This window comes from Balearica regulorum, chromosome 2 (genome assembly GCF_011004875.1).
Source record: "Balearica regulorum gibbericeps isolate bBalReg1 chromosome 2, bBalReg1.pri, whole genome shotgun sequence".
Taxonomy (NCBI): Eukaryota; Metazoa; Chordata; class Aves; order Gruiformes; family Gruidae; genus Balearica; species Balearica regulorum.
In genome coordinates, this window is record NC_046185.1 from 168,028,827 (window position 1) to 168,049,329 (window position 20,503).

Below are 20,503 nucleotides of genomic sequence, written 5' to 3' on the forward strand. Positions count from 1 at the left end.
AGAGTTGGGCTGGTTCAGCCTGGAGAAGAGAAGGCTGCGGGGAGGCCTTGGAGCCCCTTCCAGTCCCTGCAGGGGCTCCAGGAAAGCTGGAGAGGGGCTGGTGCCAAGGGCAGGGAGGGACAGGCCAAGGGGAATGGCCTGAAGCTGCAGGAGGAGAGATGGAGATGGGATGGGAGGCAGCAATCCTTCCCTGGGAGGGTGCTGAGGCCCTGGCAGAGGTTGCCCCGAGAAGCTGGGGCTGCCCCTGGCTCCCTGGCAGTGTTCAAGGCCAGGTTGGATGGGGCTTTGGGCAAGCTGGGCTAGCGGAGGGTGTCCCTGCCCATGGCAGGGGTGGCACTGGGTGGGCTGTGAGGTCCCTTCAACCCAAACCAGTCTCATGTTCTCTGACGTCTCTGGCAACGCCATCGCCCAGCTGGGGCCGCTGGCCGCCCTCAAGGCCCTCACTGTCCTCAACCTCTCCCGCAACCGCATCGCCAGCCTGGAGCCGCTCGGCTCCTGCCACAACCTCCAGAAACTCAACCTGGCCGGTAACCAGGTGAGCAGCCTGCAGCAGCTGCGGTGCCTGACGGGGCTGCGGCGCCTGGAGAGCCTGCGCCTGCGCGACCCCCTCGCCCGCCTCGCCAACCCGCTCTGTGCTGCCCCGGCTTACCGCGCCGCCTTGGCGGACATGTTCCCCGGCCTCAAAGCCATCGACGGCGAGCGGGTGTCCGGTCGGGGCAGCGAGCTCTACCAGCTCTGCCGGGATCTCGACAGCTCGCTGGGGCGCGGCGGCGGCATCCCTGCGTGTGTGTGTGGCACCCACATCCCCGCTGTGTCGGGGGCACCCGCATCCCTGCAGCAGGGTCGGGGGGGGACGTGGGGAGCACCCACCCGCCCCCCGAGCCCAGCCCAGCCCAGCCGAGCCGGGCGGAGCAGAGCGGAGCGGCAGGACTACAGCTCCCGTGCTGCACCGGCGGCGGGCGGCCCTCCCTGGCTGACGCGGCCGGCGGCTCCCGGGGCCGCCTTTGTCCCTGCCTGCGGCCCGGCCGGTCTGTCGGAGAGGCCCCGGCGCAGGTAGGGGCGGGGGGCGGCGGGCCCGCGGCACGGGGATGGGCGCTGACCCCCGCCCCGAGAGGGCACCCCGGCCCCGACGGCCTCTCCCCTGCGCTCCCCTCCGCCGGCCGGCCGCCCCCGGCCCTGCCGGCCCCCCCCCGGTGCCCGGCGCCCCCCCGTGCTCGCCCCTGCCCGGCCTTTCCCTGTCTCGCCACGGGGCCCCCGTGCCCAGGCGGACACGCTGCTCCGCGTCCCACCCGCCCGGACCCCCTGGCTCCGGCCCTGCCGACACGGGCGCCGGGCAGGGCTCGGCTCGGCCCGGGACACGACGGGACGGGTGGTCAGACCCCCCGGGACAGCCCGGCACATCTTGCTCCTGCTCTCCTTGGGCACCGCAGGCCCGTTTGAGGAGTCGCGAGCTTCCCCAGGGCCCCTTTTCCTGGCGAGTTCTCGCCTTTTGCCGGCCGGCTGCGTGGGCCACGCTCTTGGGGTCGGTGCTTTTAGCAGGAGTTTTGAAGGCTCTGGCTGGAAGGGAAGGCGGCTGTTGGCAGGTAAGTGCGCTTCTGCCCGCGATTTCTTCTGAATCCAGGTGTTGTGCTTGGCAGGGCCCCTCTGTCCTTGCTGCGCCGGCCGGCGCGGCTGCTCACGGGACAGGCCTCTCCTGCGGACCCCGGCGCATCCCACCGCCGTCTTCCCGCACAAGTAGCTGTACCTGCCTCCGTCTGCGCGCCGAGGGCCAGCGGCACGCCGGACTCCAGGCCGCTGCGGCAAGGTGGGGGTCTGAGCTGTCCCGGCGCTGTCCGGCACTGGCAGGATTTCAGCGGAGGGGCTCGGCGAATGCGCGGCAGGGCGTGCTGAGCCGGGCGTGCTTCTTGCTGCAGATGTCGGTGACCTTTGAGGACGTGGCCATCTACTTCTCCCGTGAGGAGTGGGCAGAGCTGGCGGACTGGCAGCGGCGGCTCTACCGGGAGGTGATGCTGGAGAACTACCAGGCGGTCGCCTCGCTGGGTGAGGACTCTCTCCGGTGCCGCCGGGCTGGGGTCGAGCTGCAGTTCACCTCTGTAACGGAGCTGGAGCCTGGAAAGGGAAAATCCAGCTGTCGCCGTTGGTGCCCGAGCGCTGACGTAGGGGTTGTGATCGCAGGTTTTACCCTGCCAGGCAGCCTCCTGCGGAGAGCGGTCCTGGTAGAGAGACTAGGAGAATGGAACGGGATAGGATAGGATAGGATAGGATAGGATAGGATAGGATAGGACAGAACAGAACAGAACTGGACTATTTCATTTGGAAGGGACCTACCACAACCATCTAGTCCCGCTGCCTGACCCCTTCAGGGCTGACCAGAGTTCCTGGCTGACCAAAGCCTCCCTGGCGCAGTGATGAACCATTCCCAGGCGCTGTCAGCAGGCAAGCGGACGAGGTGACCGAGGACAAGGCGAGAGGAGGCTGTAGGTGCAGGGACGGGGGGGCCGAAGCTGTAGACGGGCAGGGACAGGAGAGAGGAGCAGAGTTGGGGGGAGATGCTGGGGCTGCAGGTGGCGGGGTCCGGCGATGCTGTCCCGGCAGTACGGGAGAGGGTGCCTCTCTCTCTGCCCCGGACAGGCTGGCCTGTGATCAAGCCAGAGATCATCTGCCAGATGGAGCGAGCAGAGCTGCCGTGTGTGCCAGACCCCCCCAGGACACGGCGGAGCCACCGGACCCCTGTCTCAGGTTGGTACCAGGGGGCTGTGAGGGTTGTGGGGGGTTCCAGCAGCAGCGTCCCCTGGGCCCCAGATGCTCTGTGCAGCAGGAAGGGTGGGTGTTGGCAGGGTGCCCGTGCCGCTGGCCATGGGGAGGGGTCCCACGTGCCCATCCAGTCCCCGGCAGTGACCCCAGCCTCTTCTCCCCAGCAGCTGGCGACCCTGGGACGCAGAGGGAGGCCGGGGGGGTCCCCGAGGGGCCGCTGGCACCCACCGCCCTGCTCCCGGGGATGCCCAAGCGGGGCAGGAGGCGTCGGGGGTACTCAGCCCACAACCAGCCAGGCAGGAGCCAGGGGGGTTCCTCCCTCCCAACACCCCGGCCACTGAAGAAGACCCCCCCCACATGTTCGGAGTGCAACAAGAGCTTCAGGAGCCAGTCGGCGTTGGCTGTCCACATGCGGAGCCACACGGGTGAGCGGCCCTTCCTCTGCACCGACTGTGGGAAGCGTTTCAGCTACAAGCATCACCTGCTGAGACACCGGCACGTGCACACCGGTGAGAAGCCCTTTGCCTGCAGCGACTGTGGCCACCGCTTCAGTGATAGGTGTTACCTGGTCATCCACCAGCGCACCCACACCGGGGAGCGACCCTTCACCTGCGCCCAGTGCCCCAGTTCCTTCCGGGACAGCAGTAGCCTCACTGCCCACCAGCACATCCACACTGGGGATCGTCCCTTTGCCTGCACCCACTGCCCCAAGGCCTTCAGGTACAAGAAGACCCTCATCGCCCACCAGCTGATCCACAATGGGGAGCACCCCTTTGCCTGTGCCCACTGCCCCAAGGCGTTCAGGTACAAGAAGACCCTCATGGCCCACCAGCTCCTCCACACTGGTGAACGCCCCTTTGCCTGCGACCAGTGCCCCAAGGCCTTCAGGGATAAGAAGACCCTCGTCATCCACCAGCGCATCCACACCGGGGAGCGACCCTTTGCCTGTGCCCACTGCCCCAAGGCCTTCAGGGACAGCAGTACCCTCGCTGTTCACCAGCGGGTCCACACCAGTGAGCGCCCCTTTCCCTGTCCACAGTGCCCCAAGGCCTTCATGTACAAGAAGACTCTCACAGCCCACCAGCGGGTCCACACCAGGGAGCGCCCCTTCGCCTGCGCCCACTGTCCCAAGGCCTTCATGTACAAGAAAACCCTCGCTGCCCACCAGCGGGTCCACACCAGGGAGCGCCCCTTTGCCTGCACCCACTGCTCCAAGGCTTTTAGGGAGAAGAAGACCCTCACTGTTCACCAGCGCATCCACACTGGGGAGCGCCCCTTTGTCTGCGCTCACTGTCCCAAAGCTTTCAGGGACAAGAAGACTCTCATCGTCCACGAGCGCATCCATTCTGGGGAACGTCCCTTTGCCTGCGCCCACTGCCCCAAGGCCTTCATGGACAGCGGTAGCCTCACTGTACACCAGCGGGTCCACACTGGTGAGAAGCCCTACAAGTGCAGCGAGTGCGGCAAGACCCTCAGCCAGAAGCGTAACTTGGAGAGGCACCAGCAGATTCATCGGAGCCTGCCAACAGTGCCAGAGGGCAGAGGGTAGGAGACTGGGAGGTCCATCCCTGGTGGAGTAGTGGGCAGAGGACAAGCCGTTCCGGTGCGGCCAGTGCGAGAAGCGGTTTCAGGACAAGGGGATCATGCTGGCTTACCAGTACACCACGGCACCCCCACCCTGGGGCCACCTCCGCAGCCCAGCACCAACTGAAACTGCTGTTGAGGGGCTGCGGGGTGCCAGGGACTGTGGGGAGATGTCCTGGTTTCAGCTGGGATAGAGTTAATTTTCCTCGTGGTAGTGGGTCTAGAGCTGTGTTTTGGATTTGGGATGATAACAGACTGCTGTTTTGGTTGTTGCTCAGCAGTGTTTACCAGGTCAAGGACTTTTCAGCTTCTCCCACTGCCCCACCAGCGAGGAGGCTGAGGGTGCACCAGAGGACGGGAGGGAACACGGACAGGACAGGTGACCCAGACTGGCCAAAGGGATATTCCATACCATATGGTGGTGTGCTCAGTATATAAAATGGGGGGGAGATGGCCGGGGGTGTGATTGCTACTCAGGGATGGGCTGGGCATTGGTCAGCAGGTGGTGAGCAATTGCATTGTGCATCTCTCGTTTTCTATATTCCTTTATCATTATCATTATTATTTTCTCTTCCTTTGTTGTCCTATTAAACTGTCTTTATTCGAACCCATGAGTTTTACTTTTTCTCCGAATTCTCCTCCCCATCCTGACAAGGGGAGGAGTTTGTGAGCAGCCAGGTGGTGCTCAGCTACCAGCTGGGGCTGAACCACGACAATCCTTTTTGGCGCCCATTGTGGGGCCGGAAGGGTTCAGATAATGATAGATCTGACCAGAGCATGTTAAAACAAAGTTGTTATAGGCATTTCTTATATTAGTTAAATAGTCGCTGGACACAATGGTGTTTTCTTCATTCTCATGGCTGTGGTGTGTAAACGCGTGCTTGCTGCATGTATTCCCTGTGGCGCTGTTTATCACCTCTGCAGAGGGGTCAGGATTCTCTTTTTGCTATACTGTGTAATATCGACTAATGACATGATAACATCGCTGGTCATGAAGATAAGCTGGTGTTGGTACTCGGCATTGCTGTCATGCCCATACCTGGGGAGCCATCTCTTACAAATGATTAATAATTACACTCTATCTTTTCTCCTCAGAAAACCAGTCTATGGGGAAGGTGCCGGCGGGGGGTACTTTCTCTTCCAGGCTAGTTACAACAGCTCTCGAAAGTCTTTCATAGAGTGAGAGCAACCCTAAGGAGAAGGACTTGGAGGCTCCAGGAAAGCTGGAGAGGGACTGTTGACAAGGGCAGGAAGTGACAGGTCAAGGGGAATGGCCTGAAGCTCCAGAAGGGGAGATGGAGATGGGATGGGAGGCAGCAATCCTTCCCTGTGAGGGTGCTGAGGCTCTGGCAGAGGTTGCCCAGAGAAGCTGTGGCTGCCTCTGGCTCCCTGGCAGTGTTCAAGTCCCAGGCTGGATGGGGCTTTGGGCAAGCTGGGCTAGTGGAGGGTGTCCCTGCCCATAGCAGGGGTTGGAACTGGATGATGTTTAAGGTCCCTTCCAACCCAAACCATTCTTTGGTTGCATGATTCTATGAATAGCCTTGGGATGTTCAGACCAGCATGGTCCTATTGCTACATCTCCTGAATGTGTTCCAGGTCTTGTTCAGGGTTCGACAACTATGTAAGAATATCCCCCAGAGATCTGCCCCGAGGCTGGGTAGTTGTGAGTGGCAGGGTGTGTGGGACAGCACGGGCAAGGACCTAGGGCAGTGGGCACCTCCCGTGCTCTGGAACTTCACCCCTGAACAAGTGCAGAATCCTGAAAAAATGGTAAAATACTTGGAAAAAGGATGCTGTCACCCTGGCAATTCCAGAGAGACACAAATCACTGCAAGGTGCTGGGGCCTGGCCCATGCCTACCGAGGCCTGTTCAACACCATTCAGAACCCTCAAGGGGAAGAGAAGGTCTCTGGATCTGACCGCCAAACCAAAGGCACCGCGGTTACTCCAACCCCTGCAACAGGCTGTGCAGCTGAAGCAGGGGACAAACACATGCCGGTATCAGTTGCCCTTATAGACAAGAAGAAATACTGGAAGCAGAAGTCATCTCGTTTAGTAAGGCATTGAGAAACTTCTCTTAAGAAGGAGCAGGAGGAAGAAGCCCTCCTCTGCAGGAGGAGGCAGACTAATCTGAAGCAGGGCCATCATGAGAACAGGAGGAAGAGGAAGAATTCCCTGCTTCCCCCAGAGGTAGAAATTAGCAGGTGGGTTTCTCCTCCTCCTGAGAGGGAGAGGAAGAACTCTTAAATGAGACATTAACCACCCTATCTCTATCCCTCAAACCTTGACGCACGAGTACATGACTTCCAAGGAAAACCAGTCATGAATGGGGATTCTTCCAAGAAAAATGCCACTCCTGTTTCCAGTGGGCAGTTCCCCACACCAAGTAGAAGACCTACTTGTACATATGATCCTCTTGAAGGCACCTCTAAGTCATTTTTACAAGAAGTGAGTAGCAAATATGATGAGCAGGACTAGAGGGGCCCTGCCTCCAGCCAGGTGGAGGAGAGGCACAACCGGGTTTCCTGGACCGTGTGGATCCGATGGCCTGGCACGTCAGACCCCCAGGAGGACAAGGCTCTAGTGGACACCGGTGCACAGTGTCCCCGAATGCCATCTGTGAAGGGGCAGAACCCATCTGTATTTCTGGAGTGACAGGGGCATCCCAACAGCTGACTATACGGGAGGACAAAGTGAGTCTAACTGGGAATGACTGGGAAAAGCATCCCGTTGTGACTGGCCCAGAGGCTCTGTGCATCCTGGGCACAGACTACCTCCGAGGAGGGTATTTCAAGGCCCCAAGAGGGTACCGGTGGGCTTTTGGCATAGCTGCCATGGAGATGGGGAAAACTGAACATCTCTCTACCTTGCTCGGTCTCTCGGAGGACCCTTGTGGGGTTGCTCAGGGTCGAAGAAGAACAGGTGCCGATCGCTACCACAAAGGTGTATGCAAGCAATATTGCACCAACCGAGACTCCCTGATTCCCATCCCTAAGCTGATTTGTCAACTGGAGAGCCAGGGAGATCATCAGCAGAACCCAGTCACCCTTTAACAGTCCCATATGGCCAGTGCAGAAGTCAAATAGAGTGGAGAGACTGACAGTAGATTATCGTGGCCTGAATGAAGTCACGCCACGACTGAGTGCGAGAATGAGGAGGGTAAGGAGGACCCAGGAAACTACAGGCCAGCCAGCCTCACCTCCATCCCTGGAAAGGGGATGGAACAGCTCATTCTGGGGGTCATCAGTAAACATGTGGAGGAAAAGAAGGTTATCGGGAGTGGTCAGCATGGATTCACCAAGGGGAAATCATGCCTGACCAATCTGATAGCCGCCTATGATGGCATGACTGGCTGGGTGGATGAAGGGAGAGCAGTGCATGTTGTCTACCTTGACTTCATCCAGGCTTTTGACACCATCTCCCATAACATCCTCATAGGCAAGCCAAGGAAGTGTTGGTTAGATGAGTGGACAGTGAGGTGGGTTGAGAACTGGCTGAATGGCATGGCCCAGAGGGTTGTGATAAGTGGCACAGAGCCTAGTTGGAGGCCAGTAGTTAGTGGTGTGCCTGAGGCGTCAGTACTGGGTCTGGTCTTGTTCAACATATTCATCAATGACCTGGACAAGGGGACAGAGTACACCCTCAGCAAGTTTGCTGACGATACCAAACTGGGAGGAGTGGTTGGCACATCAGGAGCCTGCGCTGCCATTCAGCGAGACCTGGACAGGCTGGAGAGTTGGGCAGAGAGGAACCAAATGAAATTCAGTAAGGGCAAGTGTAGGGTCCTGCACCCAGGGTGGAATAACCCCAGCACCAGTACAGGTTAGGGAGTGACCTGCTGGGAAGCAGCGCTATGGAGAGGGACCTGGGAGTCCTGGTGGACAACAAGCTCTCCATGAGCCAGCAGTTTGTCTGCATGGCCAAGAAGGCCAATGGTGTCCTGGGATGCATGAAGAAGAGCGTGGCCAGCAGGTCGAGGGAGGTTCTCCTCCCCCTCTGCTCTGCCCTGCTGAGGCCACATCTGGAGTTCTGTGTCCAGTGCTGGGCTCCCCAGTTCAAGAACAACAAGGAACTACTGGGGAGAGTCCAGCGGAGGGCTATGAGGATGATGAGGGGACTGGAGCATCTCTCGTACAAGGAAAGGCTGAGAGAGCTGGGGCTGGTTAGCCTGGAGAAGAGAAGACCGAGAGGGGATCTCACTAATGCTTATAAATATCTAAAGGGTGGGTGTCAAGAGGAAGGAGCCAAACTTTTCAGTGGTGCCCAGTGACAGGACAAGGGGCAACGGGCACAAACTGGACCACAGGAAGTTCCATCTGAACATGAGGAAAAACTTCTTCCCTCTGAGGGTGACCGTTCGAACACTGGGACAGGCTGCGCAGAGAGGTTGTGGAGTCGTACAGTCATCAAGCCGAGTGGGTAAAGCCTGTCTGGTATGGAGGACGATGGCTGAAATATCGGTATGTGGAGGCCTGGCAGATCGATTATATCACACACCCACTGAGAGCAGCGGGTGGTGGGTCCTTCAGACATTGGGATACACATTTAGCAAAGGCCATCTGGTTAGTCAACACTAGGCGATCTGGCAGATCGATTACGTCACACTCCCACAAACCCCCCAAGGCAAGTGCTACGTACTTACAATGGTGGAAGCAACCACCGGATGGCTGGAAACATCCCGTGCCCCATGCCACCACCCAGAACACTATCCTGGGCCTTGAAAAGCAAGTCCCGTGGCGACATGGCACCTCAGAAAGAACTGAGTCGGACAACAGGACGCATTTCCAAAGCAACCTCATAAACACCTGGGCCAAAGAGCGTGGCATCGAGTGGGTGTATCACATCCCCCATCACGCACCAGCCTGTAAGAACATTGAACAGTACAAGGGACTGCTAAAGACTACCCTGAGAGCAATGGGTGGTGGGACCCTCAGCCATTGGGACACACGCTTAGCAAAGGCCATCGGTTAGTCAACACCAGGGGATCTGCCAATGGGGCTGGCCCTGCCCAGTCAAAACTGCCACGTCCTGTAGAAGGGGATAAAGTCCCCATAGTACACGTGAAGAATATGTTGGGGGAGACAGTCTGGGTTATTCCTGCCTCGGGCAAAGGCAAACCCATGCGCGGGATTGCCTTAGCTCAAGGACCTGGGTACGCTTGGTGAGTGATGCGGAAGGATGGGGAAGTCCGATGTGTGCCTCAAGGGGATCTGATTTTGGGTGAGAAGAGCCAATGAATTAAATTGTGTGACGTTAATTGCTAAATACCCTGTCATCACTACTATCACTGCAATAATGCAGAAGAATGGAAGCTTGTGGTAGCAAGGACCGGCAGAAGGAACAGACTTCCCCCAAAGCCTGAGAAGCAGAACTGCTTCACCACTCTGCAGACGGAAGAGGAAAGACCTGGCACATCAGGAGAGATGCTGGAACTAAGGCAGCCCGGTCTGCTTCCATATAACAACCAGCACAACTAAGAAAAGGCGACAGGCATTAGTAGTAGCTGACATTTCTGAGAGGTACAGAGGCACCCATGTGCCCACCTGAGGCTCAAGAGAGGTGTACTGCTTACCGGGGGCTTGGATCGGGGATGTCACCGAGAGACTACCAAGCCTCCTACAGTCCACTGACTAGTATCTGCTGCTGTTGTTTCACGTGGGCTCCAGTGACACAGCCAGGAGCAGTCTGAGGAGCATCAGGAAGGATGACAGAGCCCTGGGAGCAGCACCAAGGGACTCTGGAGCACAGGCAGTGTTTTCCTCAATCCTCCTGGTCAAAAGGAAGGGGTATGAAAGGGCCAGTCAACTCTGGCGAGTCAACAAATGGTCACAGGACTGGTGCCACAGCAAGGGCTTTGGCTACCTAGACCATGGGACTCGCTTTGAGAAACCTGGTCTGCTGGGGGCAGATGGGGTCCATCTGTCAGAGAAGGGCAAGAGCATCTTGGTCATAGGCTTACCAAGCTGGTGAAGAGGGCTTTAAACTAAAGTTGCCAGGGGAGGGGAACCTCAGTCCATCCCACTCCTACCAGTCTGATGCCAGTGCCAGCAAGAGATGCCCAGAGCCGGGAGAAGGATCGCAGGTCAGCAGGAGAGCACCTGAAGTGCAGCACAAAGGAATTCCAGCCAGTCAGTCAGCTTCATCTGGGCCCAACTGAAATGCCTCTGTGCAAACACCCGTAGCATGGGGAACAAACAAGAGGAGTTGGAGACATGCACATGCCTGCAGGGCTGTGATCTCATCGGCATCACGGAGACGTGACGGGGTGGCTCCTAGGACTGGAGTGTTGGAATGGAAGGCTACAGGCTCTTTAGCAAGGACAGGCAGGGCAGACGAGGAGGGGGTGTCACCTCTATGTCAATGACCCGTGGGAATGCATGGAGCTCTGCGTGGGGGTGGGTGAGGAGCCACCGAGAGCTTATGGGCCAGGGCTGAAGGGAGGGCAGGGACAGGGGACACTATAGTGGGGGTCTGCTACAGGCCACCAGACCAGGAAGATCGAGTGGATGAGGCCCTCTACAGACAGATAGGAGCAGCCTCACGGTCACAAGCCCTGGTTCTCATGGGGGACTTCAACCACCCTGCTGTCTGTGGGAGGGACAGCACAGCAAGGCACAAGCAGTCCGGGAAGTTCCTGGAATGCGTGGATGATAACTTCCTTCTCCAAGTGACAGAGGAGCCAATGAGGAGAGGTGCCATGCTGGACCTTGTTCTCACCAACGAGGAGGCGATGTGAAGCTCAAGGGCAGCCTTGGCTGCAGTGACCATGAAATGGTGGAGTTCAAGATCCGCAGGGCAGCGAGGAGGGTGCACAGCAAGCTCACTACCCTGGACATCAGGAGAACAGACTTGGGCCTCTCCCGGGACCTGCTTAGTAGGTACCATGGGACAAGGTCCTGGAGGGAAGAGGGGCCCAAGAAATCTGGTTAGTATTCAAGGATCTCCTCCTCGCTCCTCAGGAGCGATGCATCCCAACAAAGAGGAAGTCAGGAGGCCTGCATGGATGAACAAGGAGCTCCTGGGCAAACTCAAACCCAAAAAGGAAGCCTACGGAGGGTGGAAGAAGGGCAGGTAGCCTGGGAGGAATAGAGAGAAACTGTCTGAGCCACCAGAGGTCAGGTTAGGAAAGCTAAAGCCCTGACAGAATTAAATCTGGCCAAGGACATCAGGGGCAGCAAGAAAAGCTTCTATAGGTACGTCAGCGATAAAAGGAAGACCGGGGAAATTGTGGGCCCCTTCCGGAAGGAAACAGAAGACCTTGATACCCAGGATATGGAGAAGACTAAGGTCCTAAATGACTTTTCTTACCTCAGTCTTCACCGACAAGTGCTCCAGCTGCACCGCCTAAGTCGCAGAAGGCAAAGGCAGGGACTAGGACAATGAAGAACTGCCCACTGTAGGAGAAGATCAGGTTTAAGATCATCTAAGGAGCCTGAAGGCGCACAAGTCCATGGGGCCTGATGAGATGCATCCACAGGTCCTGAGGGAACTGGTGGATGAAGTGGCTAAGCCACGATGCATCATATTTGAGAAGTCGTGGCAGTCCAGTGAAGTTCCCGCTGACTGGAAAAGGGAAACCAAACCCCTCATTTTTAAAAAGAGAAAAAAGGAAGACCCGGGGAACTACAGGCCGGTCAGTCTCCCCTCTGTGCCCGGCAAGATCAAGGAGCAGGTCCTCCTGGAAACTATGATCCGGCACATGGAAAATGAGGAGGTGATTGGTGACAGCCAACATGGCTTCACTAAGGGCAAATCGTGCCTGACAAATTTTGGTGGTCTTCTACGACGGGGTTACAGCGCTGGTGGATAAGGGAAGAGTGACATCTACCTGGACTTGTGGAAAGCATTGGACGCTGTCCCGCATGACACCCTTGTCTTGAAATTGGAGAGACATGTATTTGATGGATGGAGGACTTGGTGGATAAGGAATCGGCTGGACAGTCACACTCAGAGAGTTGCGGTCAACGGCTTGATGTCCAAGCGGAGACCAGTGAGGAGTGGTATTCCTCAGGGGTCGGGACTGGGACCGGCGCTGTTCAACATCTTTGTCAGCGACGTGGACAGTGGGATCGAGTGCACCCTCAGCAAGTTTGCTGACGACACTGAGCTGTGTGGTGTGGTCTCCTAATAGCTGAGATACTGGTCCGTACAGGTGGGCAGTAGGACAGATTCTCTTTGAGTTGTTGGACCTTCCCGGACAAATGTCCGCCACATGGGTTGGGTACGTTGGACTTCATCAAGATCTGTGGGTAACTGTGCGTTGTCCAGGTCATCATAAACCATCTCCCACATGGCTAATTCCCTCAGGGACTGGATACCTCTCTCCATGGTGGTCCACTTGCCTGGGTGACATACAACATCTTCACTGAAGGGACACCTTTCCCTCATACTTGAAAGAAGTCACCTCCAGAGGCTGAAGACTTGTGTCTTTTTCCCTCACGCCTTGTCCGTGCCCCCTTCCCTGGACAGGGATCCCACCTGCTTGGCTTCCCCTCCCTCCAGTTCCAGGCTACTGGCCCCATTATCCCAGGACCAGAGCAGCCAGGTGCTCCCCTGGACGACGGATGAAATCCTTTCACATATCTCGCAGCTCACTCAGGGACAGGGATCGGGTGATTACCTCTGGTTCTGCCTCTTCCTCCTGTTCTCCTGATGGCCCAGGTTCATCGTCATCCCTTACAAAACGAACTCTTTTTTTGTGTGTCTTTCCTCTTCTGTGCAAGGGCAACTGATACCAGCACAGGCTGGTTTTTTGGTTGAGTCACAGTGCCTGTTGCCGGGGTTGGCCTCGTCGTAGCGCCTGTCGTTTGGTGGTCAGATCCAGAGACCTTCTCTTCCCCGTGAGGGTACTGAATGGTGTTGAACAGGCCTCGGTAGGCATGGGCCAGGCCCCAGCACCTTGCAGTGATTTGTGTCTCTCTGGAATTGCCAGGGTGACAGCATCCTTTTTCCAAGTATTTTACCATTTTTTCAGGATTCTGCACTTGTTCAGGGGTGAAGTTCCAGAGCACGGGAGGTGCCCACTGCCCTAGGTCCTTGCCCGTGCTGTCCCACACACCCTGCCACTCACAACTACCCAGCCTCGGGGCAGATCTCTGGGGGATATTCTTACATAGTTGTCGAACCCTGAACAAGACCTGGAACACATTCAGGAGATGTAGCAATAGGACCATGCTGGTCTGAACATCCCAAGGGCATTAAAAACTCCCAAGAGCTGTTGTAACTAGCCTGGTGGGAAAGGGAAGGTGAAGGTGTTCCCCCCCCCAGTGTCCCCCAGAGGTTGGTTCTCCGCAGAAAAAAGTGAGAGAGTGTGATTCCTAATAATTCCCAGGAGATAGCGCCCGAGGTACGGAAGTGACAGCAATGCTGAATACGCAGACCAAATCATTCTCATGGACAATAATGTTATCGTAAGCGAGTAGTACAGAGTGCAGCAGAAAGAACATTCTCATCCAGCTCTCAGAGAAGATAAACAGCACCGTAGGGAATACCTAATACAAGTAAGGGCTTACATGACACAACCATGCGAACAAATAATACAACATTGCGTCCAGCAACTATTAAACTAATACAATGTACGCTTACAACTAATTTGTTTTAAAACACTCTGGTCAGATCTGTCGTTATCTCAACCCTTCGTGCCCCAAGTTGGGCACCAAAAGCGTCGTTGTGGTTTAACCAGGTCTGCAGTAAAACAACCACACAGCTGTTCACTCACTCCCTTCTCCCAGTGGGGCAGTGGGAGGAAGGAGACAATTGAAAAAAACAAGTGATGAACAGCACAATTTCTTGCCACTTGAAGTCAATGCTCTGCAAGATCCTGAGCTGTCTTGCCTCCCGGTCCACCCCCAGTTACCTAGGGAGCATGATGCTATGGAATATCCTTTTGGACAGTTTGGGTCGGCTGCCCTGGCTGCGTCCCCCCCCCGCAGTGTCTTGGGCGCTCCCTCCTTCTTGCTGGCAGGACAGTATGAGAAGCCAAAAAGTCCTTGACTGCTTGGCAACAACTAAAAACATCTGCGTGTTATCAACATTGTTCCATCCTAAATCCAAAACACAGCAATGTACCAGCTGCTAGGAAGAAAATTAACTCTATCCCAGCCAAAACAAGGACAGGATGTCATCCAGAGGGACCTTGACAGGCTTGAGAGGTGGGAGAATGGATGGAGAGCAGCCCTGAGGGGAAGGACTTGGGGGTGTTGGTGGGGGAGAAGCTCCACATGAACCGTCAATGTGTTCTCGCAGCCCAGAAAGCCACCCGTGTCCTGGGCTGCGTGTCCAGCAGCGTGAGCAGCAGGTCCAGGGAGGGGATTCTGCCCCTCTGCTCCGCTCTGGGGAGACCCCCCTGCAGTGCTGCGTCCAGCTCGGGGGGGGCCCAGGACAAGAAGGACACGGAGCTGTTGGGGCGAGTCCAGAGGAGGCCACGGAGATGCTGCGAGGGCTGGAGCACCTCTGCTCTGGAGACCTCAGGCTGAGAGAGTTGGGCTGGTTCAGCCTGGAGAAGAGAAGGCTGCGGGGAGACCTTGGAGCCCCTTCCAGTCCCTGCAGGGGCTCCAGGAAAGCTGGAGAGGGGCTGGTGCCAAGGGCAGGGAGGGACAGGCCAAGGGGAATGGCCTGAAGCTGCAGGAGGAGAGATGGAGATGGGATGGGAGGCAGCAATCCTTCCCTGTGAGGGTGCTGAGGCCCTGGCACAGGGTGCCCCGAGAAGCTGTGGCTGCCCCTGGCTCCCTGGCAGTGTTCAAGGCCAGGTTGGATGGGGCTTTGGGCAAGCTGGGCTAGCGGAGGGTGTCCCTGCCCATGGCAGGGGTGGCACTGGGTGGGCTGTGAGGTCCCTTCAACCCAAACCAGTCTCATGTTCTCTGACGTCTCTGGCAACGCCATCGCCCAGCTGGGGCCGCTGGCCGCCCTCAAGGCCCTCACTGTCCTCAACCTCTCCCGCAACCGCATCGCCAGCCTGGAGCCGCTCGGCTCCTGCCACAACCTCCAGAAACTCAACCTGGCCGGTAACCAGGTGAGCAGCCTGCAGCAGCTGCGGTGCCTGACGGGGCTGCGGCGCCTGGAGAGCCTGCGCCTGCGCGACCCCCTCGCCCGCCTCGCCAACCCGCTCTGTGCCGCCCCGGCTTACCGCGCCACCTTGGCGGACATGTTCCCCGGCCTCAAAGCCATCGACGGCGAGCGGGTGTCCGGTCGGGGCAGCGAGCTCTACCAGCTCTGCCGGGATCTCGACAGCTCGCTGGGGCGCAGCGGCGGCATCCCTGCGTGTGTGTGTGGCACCCACATCCCCGCTGTGTCGGGGGCACCCGCATCCCTGCAGCAGGGTCGGGGGGGGACGTGGGGAGCACCCACCCGCCCCCCGAGCCCAGCCCAGCCCAGCCGAGCCGGGCGGAGAGGAGCGGAGCGGCAGGACTACAGCTCCCGTGCTGCACCGGCGGCGGGCGGCCCTCCCTGGCTGACGCGGCCGGCGGCTCCCGGGGCCGCCTTTGTCCCTGCCTGCGGCCCGGCCGGTCTGTCGGAGAGGCCCCGGCGCAGGTAGGGGCGGGGGGCGGCGGGCCCGCGGCACGGGGATGGGCGCTGACCCCCGCCCCGAGAGGGCACCCCGGCCCCGACGGCCTCTCCCCTGCGCTCCCCTCCGCCGGCCGGCCGCCCCCGGCCCTGCCGGCCCCCCCCGGTGCCCGGCGCCCCCCCGTGCTCGCCCCTGCCCGGCCTTTCCCTGTCTCGCCACGGGGCCCCTGTGCCCAGGCGGACACGCTGCTCCGCGTCCCACCCGCCCGGACCCCCTGGCTCCGGCCCTGCCGACACGGGCGCTGGGCAGGGCTCGGCTCGGCCCGGGACGGGATGGGACGGGTGGTCAGACCCCCCGGGACAGCCCGGCACATCTTGCTCCTGCTCTCCTTGGGCACCGCAGGCCCGTTTGGGGAGTCGCGAGCTTCCCCAGGGCCCCTTTTCCTGGCGAGTTCTCGCCTTTTGCCGGCCGGCTGCGTGGGCCACGCTCTTGGGGTCGGTGCTTTTAGCAGGAGTTTTGAAGGCTCTGGCTGGAAGGGAAGGCGGCTGTTGGCAGGTAAGTGCGCTTCTGCCCGCGATTTCTTCTGAATCCAGGTGTTGTGCTTGGCAGGGCCCCTCTGTCCTTGCTGCGCCGGCCGGCGCGGCTGCTCACGGGACAGGCCTCTCCTGCAGACCCCGGCGCATCCCACCGCCGTCTTCCCGCACAAGTAGCTGTACCTGCCTCCGTCTGCGCGCCGAGGGCCAGCGGCACGCCGGACTCCAGGCCGCTGCGGCAAGGTGGGGGTCTGAGCTGTCCCGGCGCTGTCCGGCACTGGCAGGATTTCAGCGGAGGGGCTCGGCAAACGCACGGCAGGGCGTGCCGAGCCGGGCGTGCTTCTTGCTGCAGATGTCGGTGACCTTTGAGGACGTGGCCATCTACTTCTCCCACGAGGAGTGGGCAGAGCTGGCGGACTGGCAGCGGCGGCTCTACCGGGAGGTGATGCTGGAGAACTACCAGGCGGTCGCCTCGCTGGGTGAGGACTCTCTCCGGTGCCGCCGGGCTGGGGTCGAGCTGCAGTTCACCTCTGTAACGGAGCTGGAGCCTGGAAAGGGAAAATCCAGCTGTCGCCATTGGTGTCCGAGCGCTGACGTAGGGGTTGTGATCGCAGGTTTTACCCTGCCAGGCAGCCTCCTGCGGAGAGTGGTCCTGGTAGAGAGACTAGGAGAATGGAACGGGGTAGGATAGGATAGGATAGGATAGAACAGAACAGAACAGAATAGAACTGGACTATTTCCTTTGGAAGTGAGCTGCAATGACCATCTAGTCCCACTGCCTGACCCCTTCAGGGCTGACCAAAGGTTCAAGCCTGTTATTATGGGCATTGTCCAAACACCTCTTAAATCCTGACAAGCCTGGTGCATTGACCACCTCTCCAGGAAGCCTGTTCCAGGGTTTGACCACCCTCTCGGTAAAGAAATGCGCGGTAAAGAGTGGCTTTTCATGGCCACTCCTCCCTGGTGCAGCGATGAACCATTCCCAGGTGCTGTGAGCAGGCGAGTGGACGAGGTGATGAGGACAAGGCGAGAGGAGGCTGTAGGTGCAGGGATGGGGTGGCCAAAGCCGTAGGTGGGCAGGGACAGGAGAGAGGAGCAGAGTTGGGGGGAGATGCTGGGGCTGCGGGTGGGGGTTGGCTGGCGATGCCGTCCCGACAATGTGGGAGAGGGTGCCTCTCTCTCTGCCCTGGACAGGCTGGCCTGTGATCAAGCCAGAGATCATCTGCCAGATGGAGCGAGCAGAGCTGCCGTGTGTGCCAGACCCCCCCAGGACACGGCGGAGCCATTGGACCCCTGTCTCAGGTTGGTACCCGGGGGCTGTGAGGGTTCTGGGGGGTTCCAGCAGCAGCGTCCCCTGGGCCCCAGATGCTCTGTGCAGCAGGAAGGGTGGGTGTTGGCGGGGTGCCCGTGCTGCTGGCCATGGGGAGGGGTCCCACATGCCCATCCAGTCCCCGGCAGTGACCCCAGCCTCTTCTCCCCAGCAGCCGGTGACCCTGGGACGCAGAGGGAGGCCGGTGGGGTCCCCGAGGCGCTGCCCGCACCCACCACCCTGCTCCCAGGGATGCCCAAGCGGGGCAGGAGGCGTCGGGGGCGCTCGACCCACAGCCGGCCAAGCAGGAGCCGGGGGGGTTCCTCAGGGCGTCCTCGCCTCCACCCCTTGCCGACCCCCCGGCCGCTGGAGAAGACCCCCCCTACATGTCCCGAGTGCAACAAAAGCTTCAAGCACCAGTCAGCATTGGCTGTCCATGCACGGAGACACACGGGTGAGCGGCCGTTCATCTGCACTGACTGCGGGAAGCGCTTTGGCCACAAGCATCACCTGCTGAGACACCAGCACGTTCACACCAGTGAGAAGCCGTTTGCCTGCAGCCACTGTTGCCATCACTTCAGCCAGGAGCGCCATCTGGTCATCCACCAGCGCATCCACACTGGGGAGCGCCCCTTCGCCTGTACCCACTGCCCCAAGGCCTTCATGTACAAGAAGAACCTCACAGCCCACAAGCGAAGCCATGCTGGGGAACGCCCCTTCACCTGCAACCAGTGCCCAAAGGCCTTTAAGGACAGCAGTAGCCTTACAGCCCACCAGTGGGTCCACACAAGTGACTACCCTTTTGCCTGCACCCAGTGCCCCAAGGCCTTCATGTACAAGAAGACTCTCACTGCCCACCAGCGTATCCACTCTGGGGAGCGCCCCTTTGCCTGTGCCCACTGCCCCAAGACCTTCAGGTACAAGAAGACACTCAGGGCCCACCAGCGTATCCACTCTGGGGAGCGACCCTTCGCCTGCGCCTACTGCTCAAAGGCCTTCAGGGACAGCAGTACCCTCACTGTCCACCAGCGCATCCACACTGGGGAGCGACCCTTTGCATGCCAGCAGTGCCCCAAAGCCTTCAGGGACAAGAAGACCCTCACTGTCCACCAGCGCATTCACTCTGGGGAGCGACCCTTCGCCTGCACCCACTGCCCCAAGGCCTTCAGAGACAGCAGTACCCTCACTGCCCACCAGCGGGTCCACACCGGTGAGAAGCCCTACAAGTGCAGCGAGTGTGGCAAGACCTGCAGCCAGAAGCATAACCTGAAGAGGCACCAGCGGGTGCACCGGATCTCATCGGCAGTGCCACAGAGTGTCCAGTGGGAGGGTGGGGGTCCATCCCTAACGGAAAGAAGGGCAGAGGATGAGCCCTTCCAGTGCGGCCACTGCGAGACGCAGGCTCAGGACGAGGGGATCATGCTGGCTCAGCAGCAAACCCACAGCACTCCCAGCCTGGGGCCACCTCCGCAGCCCAGCAGCACCTGAAACTGCTGTTGAGGGGCTGTGGGGTGCCGAGGACTGTGGGGAGATGTCCTGGTTTCAGCTGGGATAGAGTTAATTTTCCTCGTGGTAGCGGGTATAGTGCTGTGGTTTGGATTTGGGATGATAACAGACTGCTGTTTTGGTTGTTGCTCAGCAGTGTTTACCAGGTCAAGGACTTTTCAGCTTCTCCCACTGCCCCACCAGCAAGGAGGCTGAGGGTGCACCAGAGGATGGGAGGGAACACAGGTAGGACAGGTGACCCAGACTGGCCAAAGGGATATTCCATACCATATGGCATCGTGCTCAGTATATCAACTCGGGGGGAGCTGGCCGAGGGCGTGATTTCTGCTCAAGGCTGGGTTGGGCGTTGGTCAGCAGGTGGTGAGCAATTGCATTGTGCATCTCTCGTTTCCTATATTCTTTTATCATTATTATTTTCTCTTCCTTTGTTGTCCTATTAAACTGTCTTTATTCGAACCCATGAGTTTTACTTTTTCTTCAAATTCTCCTCCCCATCCTACCGAGGGGGAGGAGTGAGCAAGCGGCTGCGTGAGACTGAAGGGTTGAAATAACAACAGATCTGACCAGAGCATTTTTTAAAAAAGTTGTGGGTTCCTCCTCTTCCTCGGAGAGGAAAAACTCATAAGCAAGACAGTAACCACCTAATCTCAAACCCTGAGTGAGCTGCGAGATGTGCAACAGGATTTCAGCCACCATCCAGGGGAGCACCTGGCTGCTCTGGTCCTGGGATAATGGGGCCAGTAGCCTGGAACTGGAGGGAAGGGAAGCCAAGCAGCTGGGATCCCTGTCCAGGGAAGGGGGCATGGACAAGGCGTGAGGGAAAGGTGTCCCTTCAGTGAAGATGTTGTATGTCACCCAGGCAAGTGGACCACCATGGAGAGAGGTATCCAGTCCCTGAGGGAATTAGCCATGTGGGAGATGGTTTATGATGACCTGGACAACGCACAGTTACCCACAGATCTTGATGAAGTCCAACGTACCCAACCCATGTGGCGGACATTTGTCGGGGAAGGTCCAGCAACTCAAAGAGAATCTGTCCTACTGCCCACCTGTACGGACCAGTATCTCAGCTATTAGGAGACCACACCACACAGCTCAGTGTCGTCAGCAAACTTGTTGAGGGTGCACTCGATCCCACTGTCCACGTCACTGACAAAGATGTTGAACAGCGCCGGTCCCAGTCCTGACCCCTGAGGAACACCACTCCTCACTGGTCTCCGCTTGGACATCAAGCCGTTGACCGCAACTCTCTGAGTGTGACTGTCCAGCCGATTCCTTATCCACCAAGTCCTCCATCCATCAAATACATGTCTC

The 20,503-nt window shown here is 58.8% G+C and overlaps 1 protein-coding gene across 1 annotated transcript; it reads left to right on the top strand.

Annotated features, from left to right (window-relative positions):
- Positions 1–355: 355 nt before the first annotated feature.
- Positions 356–19,645, top strand: LOC104631346 (uncharacterized). The gene is given in 7 exon segments (XM_075746991.1): positions 356–1,053; positions 1,638–1,770; positions 1,772–1,804; positions 1,914–2,040; positions 2,632–2,739; positions 2,919–4,265; positions 18,132–19,645. Coding segments are annotated over 7 exon segments (3,465 nt in total). The 5' UTR covers positions 356–376; the 3' UTR covers positions 19,172–19,645.
- The last annotated feature ends 858 nt before the right edge of the window (positions 19,646–20,503 follow it).